At 39.2% G+C, this 15901-nt stretch overlaps 1 protein-coding gene across 12 annotated transcripts in view; it reads left to right on the forward strand.

The window, feature by feature from the left end:
* Nucleotides 1-4708: 4708 nt before the first annotated feature.
* cadpsb (Ca2+-dependent activator protein for secretion b) overlaps nt 4709-15901 on the forward strand; it is a 66543-nt gene continuing 55350 nt past the window's right edge. For all 12 annotated transcript variants that reach the window (XM_080301715.1, XM_080301720.1, XM_080301716.1 and 9 more), the window contains exon 1: nt 4709-5286. In XM_080301715.1, the coding sequence (XP_080157841.1) occupies nt 4954-5286 (333 nt within the window). In that variant the 5' untranslated portion in view covers nt 4709-4953. The remainder of the gene's footprint in view (nt 5287-15901) is intronic.

The raw sequence follows: 15901 nt of genomic DNA on the forward strand, positions 1-15901 counted from the left end.
TGAAAGCATGGTTACTTGCTGCTCAGACACTTAAAGAACATCTGGAGTAGCAGCCAGTCAGTCCAGCTGTCAGAATCAATTAAATCACAGATGAAGCATGCAGGCCTGTTCATCCTCCGTCCATGCTGAGCTCACACTATATGGGCTGTCATGGATGTTCTGGATCTGGAAGTATTATAAGAGTGGGCAGGGAAGGTAAACACAAACCAGGGTCAAAAGGACAAAAAATAGTAAGGAAAGATAATTTTGCAGCCAAACATAACCTAAAAATAAAGTTGGTTTCCTAATTCTGAGGAAAGGTCAAAACTACTCAGTCAACACATTCAGAAAGTCTGCTCATAAAATGTTACTACTTTGCACCACTTTTTTACACAAAATCAAATTAAATCTTCACACTTTTAATTACTCTGATTATTTGTGAATTTGTATCCATCTAAACCTAAATAAGCTACACTGAAAGGAAAAAAAGATTCTTTACTCTCGATAAACATGAAGCAATAATTCTGAGTCAGATGCAAATGCAAAGGTTTATTCATTCAAATAACGAATCACTGAGGGATGATGTGCTTGGTATAAACTGGATATCGATTAAGTAAATTTCTTTAAATGTAACATTTTATATTGTATTTTGAGCAGATTTTTTTTTTATTATTTCAGTGTGTGATATATGTGAATCTCCTGAATTTGAGTTGAATTGTTCAGTACCTAAGTAGAGCAAAACAAGGGTGAGCTGACAATTGTAGAGCCAAAGAAAAACCAATTATATCATAAAAAACTTTAAGTAGTGGAAACTTTTGGGTATTTTAGTGCGGCTACTTCTTGAATTTTAACACACAATATTCTTGGCAGTGCAGGTTTTATTATAAAGTATCCTAGCTGCCCTAGACTGTAGAACACATACATTTGGATACTGACTTTGATATAATTCAGTTATTGTGTTTTGTTGTGTGGAAAGAACTTCTAACATAAGGAGGTTTTGCAAGTTCTCTCATTCAGCAGGGAATGTTAAAAAAGATTGACTCTTACCAATTTGGCATTTCAGAAGCTATTATACTCCAGATTAGAGCATTTTTTTCATGCTTTTGTTTTCTAATTTGGTTATATCATTATTTATTCAACAGAGTTTGTCCATTATTTATAGTTTTTCATTATTTTTGAAAAGGTAAGATAAAAACAATATTTATTTATTTATCTGTTTAACATTCAGTTTAATGGTGTCTGTTGAAAGTTGTTTTGTGGTTGTTTTTTTTTCCTCGTGTGTGTATGTATCTATAATAGAAGGGAACAGTTGACAAGCAGATATTCCAGCCCGCACCTCAAAAATAACCTTGCTTTCTAAGATACAGAAAAATGTAGTTTGTGCTGTTATGGGGTTGCAAGTTCTTATTGCCAGGGTTGATTTTGTGTTTTACGGACTCTGACCTCTGATCTGTTATTTAGCATTCTCTGCTTTTGATCATAATCTGAGTTTTGTTGTTTGGAGTTTTTTGTCTCTATTCTTGTAACGCTTCCTTGTTTAGTTTTTTTTTCTTACAGCTTTTGTTACCTGGTTTTCTGTTAGATCAGTATTGTTTTGACCCTGGTGTTTTACTCTAGCCTTCCCAGGATGGAAAAGCTAGACAAAGGCTTCCTTTTGTGACTTGATAAGCCTTTGCCTCAGTTAGTGATTCCCTGTTTAGTTACTTCCTGTTTGATTTTGGTACTCTGTTTTTGCTGACACCTTGTATTTAATTTTACTTCCTCCCTGTCGTTTCAGCCACGAATCCCACCAGCTACCTCTCCCCTAATTATTTTGTGTCCATGTTGTTTGAGCCTCTCCTTATCATGTTGTCCACATTTCCTAAGCATATTCTGGATGTTTGGCTTCCTTGTTATCTTCGTGATTGTGAACTTTGTGACTTTGTCATTTTTTAATTTAATTTAATTTCTGCTTTTTTTGGACCATGAAGTATTAAAGCTTGTTAAAACTTTATCTCTACCTCAAGAGTCCCACATATGTCAAACTTTGTCGTTTACACAGAATTCTGGACATTTAATGCTGGCACTGTTAATAATAATATTTACATCAAATGCAAGAAAAGGACTTACTAGTTCTAAAATGCCCAGATGGGACACTATTTGGACTAAATTGGGCCAGCTACACATGACACATTACAGTAGTTTTATTACAACCCTGTATGCATTACAACCCTGATGTTGGATGAGAGAGTCTGGCTTTCAGCCACCATTCATTCCAAAGGAGATCAGGGCCAGTCAAATTCTTCTATAGCAAATTCATCCAACAGAGCCATAATACACCTTGCTTTCATCATGTCCAAACGGGCTTTCTCAAGCTGAAGCATTTAGATTTCGCTTCTCTGGAACTAAAAAGGAGGCTCTCAGGTTCAAGCCCACAACATTTCCCCCCAAAATTTAACTGGCACAGTGGAGAGAGACAGGTAATGTTATCCTGGCATTTCAAAAACTCAGATTTATCCATCAAACTGTCAGGTAGAGAAGCATGAGTCGTCACTCCACAGGACAAGTTTCCACGGTTGCAGAGTCCAGCGGAGACATGCTTTACACTGCTCCATTCAAAGCTTGTCAGTCTTCTTGGTGATGTAAGGCTTGAAGGCAGCTACTCCGACATTAAAAGCCATGCCACACCTGGCTCACAGTTTTTGTGCTGATGTTAATGATGATGTTTACTCACTATGAAGCTCATCCCTCGGTGACCCCTCTTTGTAACTTTACTGCCTGAGTTGCTGTGGTTTCTAAACACTTACTCCTTTGCAATAACACCACTTACATTTGATGATGGAATATCTAGTAGGGTAGAAATTTCACAAGCTAACTTGTTGCATCAGTGGCATCCTATTAAAGTAACATGCTCAAATTTATTTAAGTCTTTAGAATGACCCATTATGTCTTAGTCATCAAATTTGGCATTCTGAGTAAGAGATGTGGTCCAATACTTTTGTCCATATTGTTTTTTTCGTTACCGCAAAAATTTTGTCTTTGTCTTTGTACTTTATTTTTTAAAATTCTTGACGTATAATTCATTTATCCTTTACTTTAAGGCTGCTAGTTTTTACTTCCTTGTTCCACAGCACAAGTAGAACAGCTCCCAATACTTACAAGGGAGTAAGGATCTTAGGAACCAGCAAGTATTTTTAGCTACCGAAAACACCCTGAATTTAGAAGAACTATGGGGTGAATGTTCAGAAATTACACCATGAGTCAAGGAACATATAAGCAAATATGTCCTCTTCTTTTACTTTAACAGAGCCTTTCCATGAAATCTATTTTTGCTTGTTGCTATATTGAAGACGAATATTAAGTAGACTTTGCACAGAGTAAGATCTAAAAGACTGGGGGATGATAACCATTCCTTTCTGCTCTGCTTACAGTGAAATCGAAAGCTTTAAAATCTGTACAGGAAACAATTTTTTTTTGTTAAACTGCTTCAGAGTTATCAGTACAGGTCTATGTTAAGTACTACCATAAAAGACTGTAAGACACTGCAGTGAAGGCAAATTGAAGCATTTTATTTGAGAGTTTGTAGTTCCAGTCAGGATTAACAGGTCAAACAAGCACATCTCAGTCTCACACTCAGGAAAACTGTCTCACTGGAGTTACTATAATTATCAACAAAATGTCAATACTCTGAGCCTCAGTATTTAAAGCTAATGCTGTGAGTACTGGACTGGGGTAGGGTTTCTTTGGGGGGGCTGCTATAAATATTGCATGGAGGACGGATGAAGGGAATAAAAATGTCCTTTTCCCCCTTTTTTTTATTAAGAAAAATGCACTTCACGAGGAGAGCAAGCCACGTGTCATATAAATACGGTCGGACTGTGCTTCCAGTATTGTAGTGTCTGCAGGATTTAAAGTATCACGTGACTTTTCGTGTGCTAAACTCTGGCAGAACATCACAGATTAGTGTTGCAGGAAACGACTTACTACAACACATCTGTACTGTAACACAGCCAAAACGGTGTTTTTGTTTTTGTTCTCTTTTAAAGTCCGATTCACATTAAAGATCAACGCGTTATGCAGCATATTCACACTGGCCCAGTAACTAACAGTGAGTCAGACACCTGGGGGATTCTGTTCAGCTTGAATAATTAATTCCTGTTTAGTAGAAGAAACGCTTGTGTGGTGAGATTTCCTGACAAGAGATGCCAGCACGCGCTGTAACAATTAATTTGTGTAGCTTCAGAGAGGTCGCTCCGTGTTGCAACCCCACCCTTCGACAGCACACGGCATTTTACACCCGCTGTTCTGCATCCCGTGCGCGGCCCGTGCACTTCATAATGTTCCCCATTTCAGTCAGTGACAATATCAGAGAAATCCGGTGGCAGCCATCTTAGGTGTGCCACTGCGTGAAGTTATGAGGGGCTACACTAAACGCGGAGCCGCGCGCGCTTCAGACTCGGATCTTTGCTTAGAGTGCGAGTTCAGGACCACGGCCAGCTCCGGTCGACCGGGTTGGCAGGAAGGAAGAGGCCATCTCCCGCTTTCACCGAAAAAAAAGGAAAGGGGGAGGGAAAAAGCCGATCTCGTCCCCTCACAATCCCCACACTACAATCCCTCCACCCCTCCTCTCCGACTCTTCTCACCTCCCCCTCTCACATCCGCAGCAGCGACTGGCCAATAAAATACCGAAAATACGTAAGCACCGACGAGTGCTCGGCGCAGGCGGAGAATGGTCAGTGTGAAGCAGACTATAGCTCTTCCAGCATTACTCGTATACAGCTGACATCCCTCAGCCAGCGAGTACAACCAGGGCCTATCCCTAACTCGACTTCAGGCACATCCTGCATTATATCTATGCACGGGTAAGACAGCGGCTCGGCCATCATCTGGGGATATATACATATATATATATATTTAAAACAATTAAAAAAAAACCCAAACAAACTCAGTTAGTAGGTTCGGATTTCTGTATAGGCGCACCACTTCTAGTGCAAGATGTTAGATCCGTCGTCCAGCGAGGAGGAATCTGATGGGATAGTGGAGGAGGAAAGCAAAGAGGCAATGGCTCCTCAGGCCGGATCCCGCATCTCCCCGAGCAGGACCAGCGAGAGCTCGGGTGGACTAGCGCCCAGCAGCAGCCGCAGCAGTGCCCGTCCTACTAGCCCGAGCCCCTCGGCCGTCAGCGAGGAGAAGGAGGATCTGGAGAAGCTGCACAGAGAGGAAGAAGACCGCAAAAAGAAGCTGCAGCTATATGTTTTTGTCATGCGATGCATCGCTTACCCGTTCAATGCAAAACAGCCCACAGATATGGCAAGGCGGCAGCAGAAGGTAAGAGCACCCGGTGCAAAGGCATAACTGATAGCCACATGATGACGAAATACCTCCTTTCATATCGCAGATGTTGTCATTGATGACCTACATAAACCAGAGTACAGGTCTGGCCACTAGGCCCTATCCGAAAGCGCATGGAGACAGCAAGGTGCCAGTGAAAGCACCGTTTGTTTGTTTGACGCAAAATGTTGAATTCATGGAGCATGACAGGAGCATATAAAGGTGCTTCGAGCTTCTGGTAGTGAAGGGGACTCGTGGTGCTGCAGAGCTGCAGGCTGAGTGCAGTCCATGTTCCTCCAGCACTCTAGCTTGTAGATGAAAGCAGCCCTACAGCCCAGCAAGCCCATTAAGTGAAAGGGCGTTCAGGAGATGGTGGATGGCAAGTCACAACAGGACAGTGTCATTGCCCTTGTTGGCCTACATTTTTACCGAACTCCCGATGTCAATTAGATATGCAGCTGTATATTGCTCTGTCCTGCCTGCTTGGCGGATACCCAATCCCAACCCGTTTGCGCCATCACTTATCCCGTCAATTTGGCCTCCCAAGGTGACTTTTAGGCACAGACCTCTTGAGGAGGGTAGCTTAATGGCCTCTCTTCTCTGAAGATGAGCTTTGCTCCTCTCAGTGGCCTGTAGAAAATTAATTGCATTAAAACATTTTCAACGTTGACACATTTTTAACCTTTTACTATTTATTATTATTATTATTATTATTATTATTATTATTATTATTATTATTATTATTATTATTATTATTTTAACAGGACATTTATCTTATAAGATTTATATACCTTAGCTACTGTAAAGGACAGGGCCAACACCCTGGCTTCTCAGGCTGCTATGTTGGTCCACTGATGTTGATGCCAGTTTTGGGTCATGCTGTCCTTACTGTCAAAGTCACCATGCACAGGCCTACTGTGCTAAGGGGAACGTTCAACTGATTGTAAGTTAGGATAATGCCCCTTGTATATTTCCTTTGCTGTATGCAGACTATCTGTTTGACTGACCTGTCAGTTATGAATTAAGAAGCCTCTGTATGGATCAGCATGTTTTATATAGAACTGCTTGAATACTGAAACCTTGTCATCACATTGCATGACAGTATCAGGTTCCTAAATCTCTCCTCAGAAGGAAGAAGTTCTTTGTTACTCACTGTGGTCAGGAGGCTTTCAGAAGAGTCATTCATTTTGGTCGCTCATTCATTTTAACACCATGAATACTACTATGGAAATATGCATTTATAAGTGCTGCTTTCATTTAACATGCAGACAACTTGTCTTCCTCTGGTCACTGTTAAGCCATATGGTCTGAATTTTCTGCTGACTCATGCACAAGTCCATGTAGGAGGCATAAACTGCAGTGTTTCCGTCCATTTGTTTGTTTGTAGTCTGTTGAGCGTAGGTTACTGATAGTCTAATGCACGCCTAGTAATGCACTTTCATATCTGGTTGCTCAGGCAGCCACAATTCTCAGTTGTGGGTGAGTGAATATCCGAACAAACAATCAAACCAGGAACTCAGAGTGTGTCTGTCTGCCCACAGTCTAGCTGGTGTTTCTGATTTGATCCAAACATGGATAAAAATCACACATTAAAATAATTGAAAAAAAAAAATCTCAATTTTAGGCACAGTGAATTGGTTCAATCCAATCACTTGATGAGCATGGCTTATAACACAGAACTGTTAACAAAATGGTGAGCACCAACATCTACGTTGATTATTTTGAGGCAGTTGTGTGCATTTATAACATCATGGAGTTAGACAGTAGTCATCAGTTCACTGTCTTTTAATTATATTTCTGTCTTGGGTGGATATGGAGAAATAATTTATCACACAAAAAGAATATTTAACATTTGTCTAATTACATTTCTATGGATTCATCTTAGCCATGAACCTCATGTGAATGTGGGCTCCTCAGATGTCCATAGACAATAATTTATTAAGGTAATTCCTCACAGTGTTGGCAGCACAATCTAATATGTGCCCTATTACAATTTTAGCTATTATAGATTAGTCACAGAAAAATGATGAAGCAATTTCTGTAATGAAAAGACTTAAAGGCCTCAGCAAAACATGTGGAGCAGCTCCATGATAATCCGTTATTAGAAGCTCTGGCACACAAACAGCAGTGATGGGCTATCACAGAGAAACAGGCCAGGCTGTAGACTGTGCAAGCTCCACTGCTGCTTCTTGAAATATGTTGCCATAACCTTGTGGAAGATAAGCCAACAGGGCAGGAACAGGAAGGTGACTCTTTTTCAGGGTATAAAAAGTAAATCTTACAGTACAGTCTGAACAATGTCTTAAAAAAACAGCAGTTTGTTCCTGCTCACTGCTAGCTTGGGTGTATGTGCATGACTGAGTGGTGACACATGTGTTTGCTTAAAAGGCTAAGTATCTTGGGACCCACACAGCGAATGTGTTGAGTATTGAGGTTACAGACAGATTGCGTTGGTACAATTTATGAAATTTTAGCATCATTGTGATGGTCCCAGAGGGCAAAAACCTCTTTCATTCAATGGGAATAAACTGCACACACAGAGGAGTTAAATAAATAAAATACAAAATACCAAATTTCCCCTTGTGGGACAATTAAAGGATTATTCTATTCTATTCTATTCTATTCTAAAGACATGTTGGCAATACAGTAAAATCACAATTTTGCATTTTGTTTTCAAAGTATAATGCAAAAAGAAATGTATAGGTTTAGAAAAATATGACTGTTTTTAATGGCTAGCAATGTTGATCTGATGGTTGTCAGCTTGTTTGGTTGGTCAGTTTGACTTTATTCAGAAAATGTCAATATTATGTAACAAGTGTTTGGTATTTAATTGGACTGCCACTAAATGTTTGTTAAAGGAACACCTACCAAATGTGTCAATGAGAGCTTAACTTGTTGATGTGTACAGCTCAAAGCACAAGAAACAAGCAGGAACGAAATTCTGCTTTGATTCAAAAATGTAGCCAAGGAGAATAAAATGTTTGCAGTCTGATTAATCAAACCAAGACCATTTGCTTTTATAGATCGCAGTTTATGTTGATTTTCCAAAGTGAGTAACTGTCCATGTCAGAATTACAAAGTGTGATTCCCTTGAAGATAATCTGACCTAATCAGTTCATCTGCCAGCAGGTTCACTTAATAGAGTTCCTTCTGGCTCAGCATTTTAATACTATACAGTATGCCATTTATACTGTGAGGGAGAGGGGCTGTGAATTGTACAGCAGGGTTTGTGATGTGAATTTGAATTAGACTGAAGTGCAAACCGATGTTTGCCACACAGGTGTTTGCAGAGAACTGTGGGAGTTCCACTGTGAACAACTTTTCAGTGAGTGAAAAAGATGATTGTAACGTTGCACTTGGCTCACAGATTGCAGATCTGTCTAAATGAACATCTAATTTTTTTCATTGGTGCTTTTGAACAAAAGCATCAATTTTGCCCCTTTCAGTTTATATTTCTCAGTGTTTCATTTTCGTTTCGATTGTTATCATTTCTGAGGTTTAATCTTTCATTTGTTTAGGGGCCAGACTGAATATGTTAAGAATTGGTATAACAACGCAAACACTTTGTGAAAGCAGTTGATTTACTGCCATGCAGACGTTCCTGTATTAATAGCAGCTGCTGTTAGCTGTGTAAATACAAATTATATACAATTTCAGCTGCTATTTGTTTCTTTAAAGTATGGTAATGTTTTATTTTTGTTAACTAAATCCACTTAATCACACTGACTTTCAGTTTTTAGTTTACTCTAACTTTGGCAAAAGACAGGAGATTATCAATATCGAAACAATAACACTGGTAGCGGTCAGGGTGTTTGCATAGACATTCAATGTTTATCATTGCTATTGACAGCTGCTACATTTGTTTATTGGATAATTATTGTAATATTCACGATTCAAGTGACTACTGCACGGTTTTAAAAACTGCACTGTGTAGTGTGCATTCATCTCTTTACTCAGTGGCATGTATATTGCCCCTATTGCCTTCTAGTTCTACCAAAAGACACCAGATTATCTGAATGGTGAATATGTAGATATAAACAACTCAGAGTGAACTGACAAACCTCAATATATTCATAAGACATTCAGTCATATGTGCAAAACACAGTGGCACTAAATGGAGAGCTGAAGTATGGCACTGAAATCATTTGCATTATTATGTAAGATCGCTGAATGGTGTTCTGCTTGAAATTAAAAAAAGACATCCTTCGACAATAAAAGAAGCTTCGCTGTCAATGGCAAAGTCAAGCATTGAGCTGAAAATAAAACATGTCAGTCAGCGCTTGAGAGCTGATAATAGGAAAAATTGTTCTCTCCCATTAAGCAGCAGTCTTGGTAGCATGTTTTAGCACCGCTAGTATAGGAGAATAAAGGTGTTTATTGACGGTGCGGATAAGCAAGTGAATTCAGAAGGGGTGACAGCTGAAAAGCAGCAGGCGAAATACCCCCTCACCCACGATCTGTGCAGCCACGTGTAAATTATCACAGCTTCTCAAATTAAACATCCTCTCTATGGGGACATAACGAAGGAGGGAAGCTTAGATCTTATTTGTCAGAATACTAACAATGTCTTTTCCTAACAGCGCTGTACTTTGAAGGCAAGAAATAGGGATCAAATTGAATAATATGTGCTCTAGTAATAATCCAACATTTTGGTGTGATGCTCACATGACATGTGCCATGTGCTCAAAAAACAGGCTACCAAAATGCAAATGTTAGAGCACAGAGTCCTGGCATCTAAATGCATGGGAGTTTAAAGCTGGTATGGATGGCATCATGTGAGGGATTATTCCACATAGGTGGGAAGACGTGAGCGTGATCTGGCTTAAAAGCAATATCCCACGTAGTATTTTATCTCCTTCAATGGCTCTCAAAATACAGGATGTGCTTGTTAATTATAGTCTCGTGTGTCCTCACCCGGGCTATGAATTCTTGTTGGCCTTTCAAAGCAACAGATACATTTGTGCCAACGAATGTTAACCATCAGTGTGATGTGAGGCAAGATTTGTCTGGCTGAGAATAGCTGCTGTGTCCCAACACTGCATTCATGCATGGAGACAAATTAAGCAGGATTGTTTAATTGCTGCATAAGTTTTCATTCCTGCTCCCAGTATTGCACATTCGCCTTACTGGAAAAAACTAGTGCAAAAATAAGGGTCGGCTTATTGAGAGAAGACCAAACATTAGCAATTCTAAAGCGGCATTTCATTTATCATTTTTACTGGTATACAAGTTTTTTTTTTTACTGAGCTTACCATAATTAAAACTGCTACTGCTTTAGTTTTATGTATTTAATCATTTTGGTCTATAATAAGCAAAAAGCAGGCAAAGCTGTATTTATTCAATGTATTCTCATGTAAGTTCACAACAACAGGCACAAGCTCACTTTTTATCAGTCAGAAAATTTGACTTTGAAGTTATTTTTGTTTACATTTTTGTTTGAAAATTGATTAATGATCAACGAAATGCTGAAATGTTCCCATTTGCTGTTACATCAGTTGACTATGTGATTAATCAACAAACTGTCTGAGCCCTGATCAACATGCTTCCTGTAAGCAAAGACCATTTTATTGGAAGTGTAGTGGAAGAAAACAGCAGGGATCCATTTGTACTTTGTGCCAAATGTTGACATTTACACTGCAGCAGTTGCAGCATTTATAATGCCTGTCAAACTTTGCAGAGATGGAGAATTCATTCTGAGATTGGTAGCCTGCTAGAGCGAGATCAAAACAGGTCTGCACGTTTGACAAAACACTCCTTTAACCTTGAAAACGTGCAAGGTTAAAGGGCTATTCATAATGACATGTGCATTGCCTAGTCACGCCTATAAGTGTGTCATGTAAAGGAAAGCAAATCGAAACTAAATCAGCTATTGTAACATCTTCCTATTTCTGGCTATAATCGCATACTTTTTTCTTATACTGTAATTGTGACATAATTACAAGACAGTTGTCTCATAATTATGGGACTCTGATTATGCGTTATGGAAGTTATAATCACTCTAAGAGAACTTTTGTGAGTCTTTTGATGGATACTATGTGCGGCTGCATGTCATCACACTTTCTGATCATTGTTGAGTCCCCTAAGAGAACTCAGGCGGCTGTTGGTGGTTATTTAGGGCTCAAGAGTTTGTTGGTGCAAATGTGTGCTGTTATGCTGAACCCTGTGTAACATTGCTTCAAAGGGAAAATTACACAGGTATGAGTAAAAAGGACAACAAGGAGAGATACTGAGAGAGAGATTACTAGTGGTGATTTTCCACATTAAAGACAGAAGAGCTATAGCAGGGCCATTACTGCACCTCTCCTATGAGTCTCTCTTTCCCACTCTCCACTGAGGCACAAAGAGCACAAACAGCAGCCTGGAGCAGGCATGAGGCGGTATGTCAGGTAGATACTCTGAGTTTATTGTCACATGTTCATGCAACCAGTGCTTTAATGGTTCCCTCCTTAACAAAGCTCAAACTTTATACTCTTTCAGAGGCATTCTTCTGTGATATTGATGTAAAGTAACACAGGGGGTGTCACCAAGCAGTAAGACAACATAAAAAACAGACTTAAACATAGTGAGAAACTGTTAAAACATCTCTCAGGACATGGATTAACGCTGAGTCTACAACCTTTTATTGGTGAAGACTGTTAAGCCTTCCCAGCCAATAAATATTGGATGCGCGTTGATCTTTCCTATCACTAATTCTACAAAAGTTTTTCAAAAGCCTGATTAATTCAGTCTGTGTGATCTTTTTTTTCAACACATCTCGTGCCGCTTTCTATTGGTGAAAACCCACAAAACAAACCTTATTGAACATCAAACAAGACTCTTGTGAGATAATCACCTTTGAAAGCTAAAAGGAGGGAACGAAGAGAGAAAGTCGGAGAAATTACAAAGGAAGACAGTAAGTGATTTGTGATGGGAGGGTGGTTGCAGACTCTTAATGAGAGTAATGCACCAGGAATGGAGTTACTGATTCACAGTCAGCTTCGTGTGCTCTACGGTATAAAGTAATGCAGTGGTACTGCAGTGTGTAGCCCTTTAATACAAAACTGTCATGGTTGCGGCTGTGTGCAGGCAGGATGAGGACCCAAACGCAAGCTCACAGAGGCAGGAACGAACTCAAAACACAGCTTTATTGCTGGAGAGAAAAACTATACAGACTAAACTGGAAACTATAACATATTACACAGAGAAACACACAGCCATGAATGAGGGAGATCGCAACACTGACACAGGGAAACGCAGGTCTTAAATACACTGGGAAATAATGAGGGGAATGAGACACAGAAGGGGAGCACAGCTGGGAGAAATCGGACATAACAAGACCCAAGGGAAGCGAAACTCAATACATTCATGTAGGACACAGACCTTCAAAGTAAAACAGGAAATGTAACATAGACGCAGACTTGACTAGGGGAGACAGAGCAACTAAGAAACACAGAGAACAATAACAGCGGCTAACTAAATACTCAGAAAACTAAAGAGAATACAAGAAAGCCAAACTAAGACACTAGACTAAAGAATAAACTGGGGCAAGAAAGAGAACTACGATCATAATACAAAAACTCAGAGACACAAGAAACTCAAAACACTGGGTCACCGACCCAGGACCGTGACAAAAACAAAGAAAAAACAATATCAAATCTTTGCTTAATTGCCTATTTGTGTTAACATATTTGTGTTTGTGTATTTTAAGTTCTGGGAGCATGCTCCAAAGTCACTTTCTTCCAGTTTCCAATTTAACTATAGATTTAGTTCAGGCCTCCGTCATTCGTTTCTCCAAAATTCAACAGAATCTGTGGCTCTTGTTTATCATATTTCGTACGTACATTACCACACATTTCTAAAGTGATCGAGGAGTACAACACATGTGCATTTAATTACAGGTCAACAGATGAATTTCATCAAAATCTGTCAAAGAGAATTTGAGTTTGGTGTTCTTAATTTGTGAGTGTTCATATTCATGTGGTTTTACGTTCGCTTCTGCTAAGCGATTATTTTCATCAAGCGAATGAGCAAAATGAAGAACCAGCAGAACAGACTGCTGCCTGTGAGATGGTGGTGTGTGGTAATGGATGACACTTACTAGAAGGGGCTTTGCTGGTTGTGAAAACAGTGTTTTTCTGAATATATCAGCAGCTCCACAGCTCCCGAATATGACAACACCGTGAAGGCTAGTTATACAGAACCGGAGCCTCTTGTTTTATCCCTGTTTGCTGTGTGTCAGGCTCTGTCTGTGGAGTCTGCACCTGGCTGTTTGCTAACCCAGCGGAGTGGTATTTACTCACACAATGCTGTGTGTGCATGTGACTTCAGAACAAATCTACGAGTGCATGTCTGGTTCCAGGATAATAGCTTGTGGATGTGTCTTTGTATAATTGTAGTTTTGTGACCATAGTCGCTACGCAGTGTTGGTGTTTTGTGTTTGATGAAGCCTGCTGTTGGTAGATTTTGTGCAGCTGTCATGCAGTACTTGCTCCTGTACCCTTGTTTGCTGTTTACTCAGATGTGGGCTGGTGGTGTCATCTACAACATGAATAACCTTGTCTGGTGATAGCAGCCACTGATAACATATTTGCTAAAAACCAAGCATTGAGACAGGGCAAACAGCGGCAAACAATAGAACTGAGTTTATATAACACCCTTTCTCCAATTTTTACATTAGATTTCACAAATGTAAAGTTTACATTTTTTTATCTCTATTGATATACAGATGTGTAATTGTATGTTTTCTTTTTAAATATTTTATTTCGTTTTAATGAATCGATTACACATCTGTTTTACTTCTGCCCAACACAGAAAACTGTTCATTTATTTTGCTGCCATTTAATTTGGGAAAGCAGCCTAATTTAACTTCCCCCTCCCCTGACATTATATAACTTTAAGGAGCTCAAGTGTGAGTCAGCAAAGCAAAGTCCTTATCGTGCTAAACTGCACAAGCTACAGTACAGTGCACCACATTCAATTAGCTAATTACTCCACCGCAGACAGTGGATACAGTATACATCACAAGCTGATGACATGTTGATTCAGTCAAAGAGATACAAATATCTATATGAATCCAATCATAATGTACTGTGTACTGAAAATTTACTGTGAATCAGGTGTTATCCAACTTACTGTACTTCAGATTACATTCAGGATCTCGGATACAACATTTAATCTCAACAATGTCCATTGTTTTAGTTTTGCACATATTTATAAAACCTTAAATTAATTTACACTTCCCTTTGATGGTTTAAGATTAGATCTCATACATTTAGAGTAGTACAGGTACATTTATTTTTTTCAATTTTAAATATCATGCAAAAATGGCAACTACAGTTGAGGTCATTTGCTACCATTAGATGTTCAGTTTTCTAAATGTAAAATGTCCTGATTAGAATGCATGTTGATCACAGTTTTTAAGATAAAACCAATGTACACGAAGAATCAAAAACAGAAAGACTGGGTTTTTTAATCTGTTTTTATTGCAATTTTTGAAAGTGGTTTTGAGCAAGATTTTTCCAGATTTTCTGAAGATCTTTTTGACAGCTTTTCTCTTATTTATTTATCAGTTTTTGAGAACTTTTGTTTGTTTGATAAGCCGTTTCACTCTGAGCTATGAATTATTCAAACATAACAAAAGCACCAAACTCAAAGGAAGAACCAGTATTGTGTCTACGCATAACAGACAACTGAAATACAACAACTTAGCACTTAGTTTCTAGCAACCTGTCACAAAAACATATAATTTGCTCTGATTTCCTGAGTTGAATCTATGGAAAATGCCAAAGATAACACAGTTCAATAGTTTTACAACAACAACAAGGTCAGTCCCAAAGAGTGATTAGCTGAAAAATTGTCGTATCCCAGCATCATGCACAGTATCCTTAAAAGTTTAAGGAAAATGGAAAACTGGTAGACAAAAGATGAAAAAGTTATGTACAGCAGAGGCACACTTTCTAAAAGTTGTGTCTTTCAACAAAAGAAAGGAAAATCCAGCAAAGACCTGACATAGGACCTGAGAAATGCATCTGGGTCTTTAGCTGAGACATCTACTGTTCACTGGAGCCTCATCAGAAATGGTCTCAGTGGAAGGACAGCTGTTCTTGACAGCCACAGGAAGGGAAACTATGAAAAAAATGGACTGGACTGGAAATCAGTGGGCTGATGGACTGATGAATCCAGTTTTTTTGGCTTAAATCATTATTAACACATTTGGAGGAGGTATAACAGTGACCGTCTACAGTCATCCTTAAAACACGGTGGAGACTCTGTCATGACTTTAAGTCAGTGGTTCTGCAGATCTGGATCTGGTCAAAAATATAAATACAGAAAAGTGTGGTTCCATAGTGTAGTGGTTTACGCTGACTCAAAATGCCTTGGGGACTGCGTCAGGAACAGCATCCAGCATAAATCTGCTAAAACAAGCATGCGCTCTGAGAGAAGCCAAAAGTAAATTTACAAACACAGAAAGGCACCCTCAGAATTTGGTCCATCATGTAATGCCATTGGAGAGCATCTGATTAGCAACAAACACAATGGCATTGCAATACAAGCATAGCTGGATAAAAAACATCAACAGCAACAGAAACAATGGATCACAACCAATCAAGGATCGGCCTCCGCAGAGCCTCAA

This window comes from Astatotilapia calliptera, chromosome 5 (genome assembly GCF_964374335.1).
Source record: "Astatotilapia calliptera chromosome 5, fAstCal68.1, whole genome shotgun sequence".
Taxonomy (NCBI): domain Eukaryota; kingdom Metazoa; phylum Chordata; class Actinopteri; order Cichliformes; family Cichlidae; genus Astatotilapia; species Astatotilapia calliptera.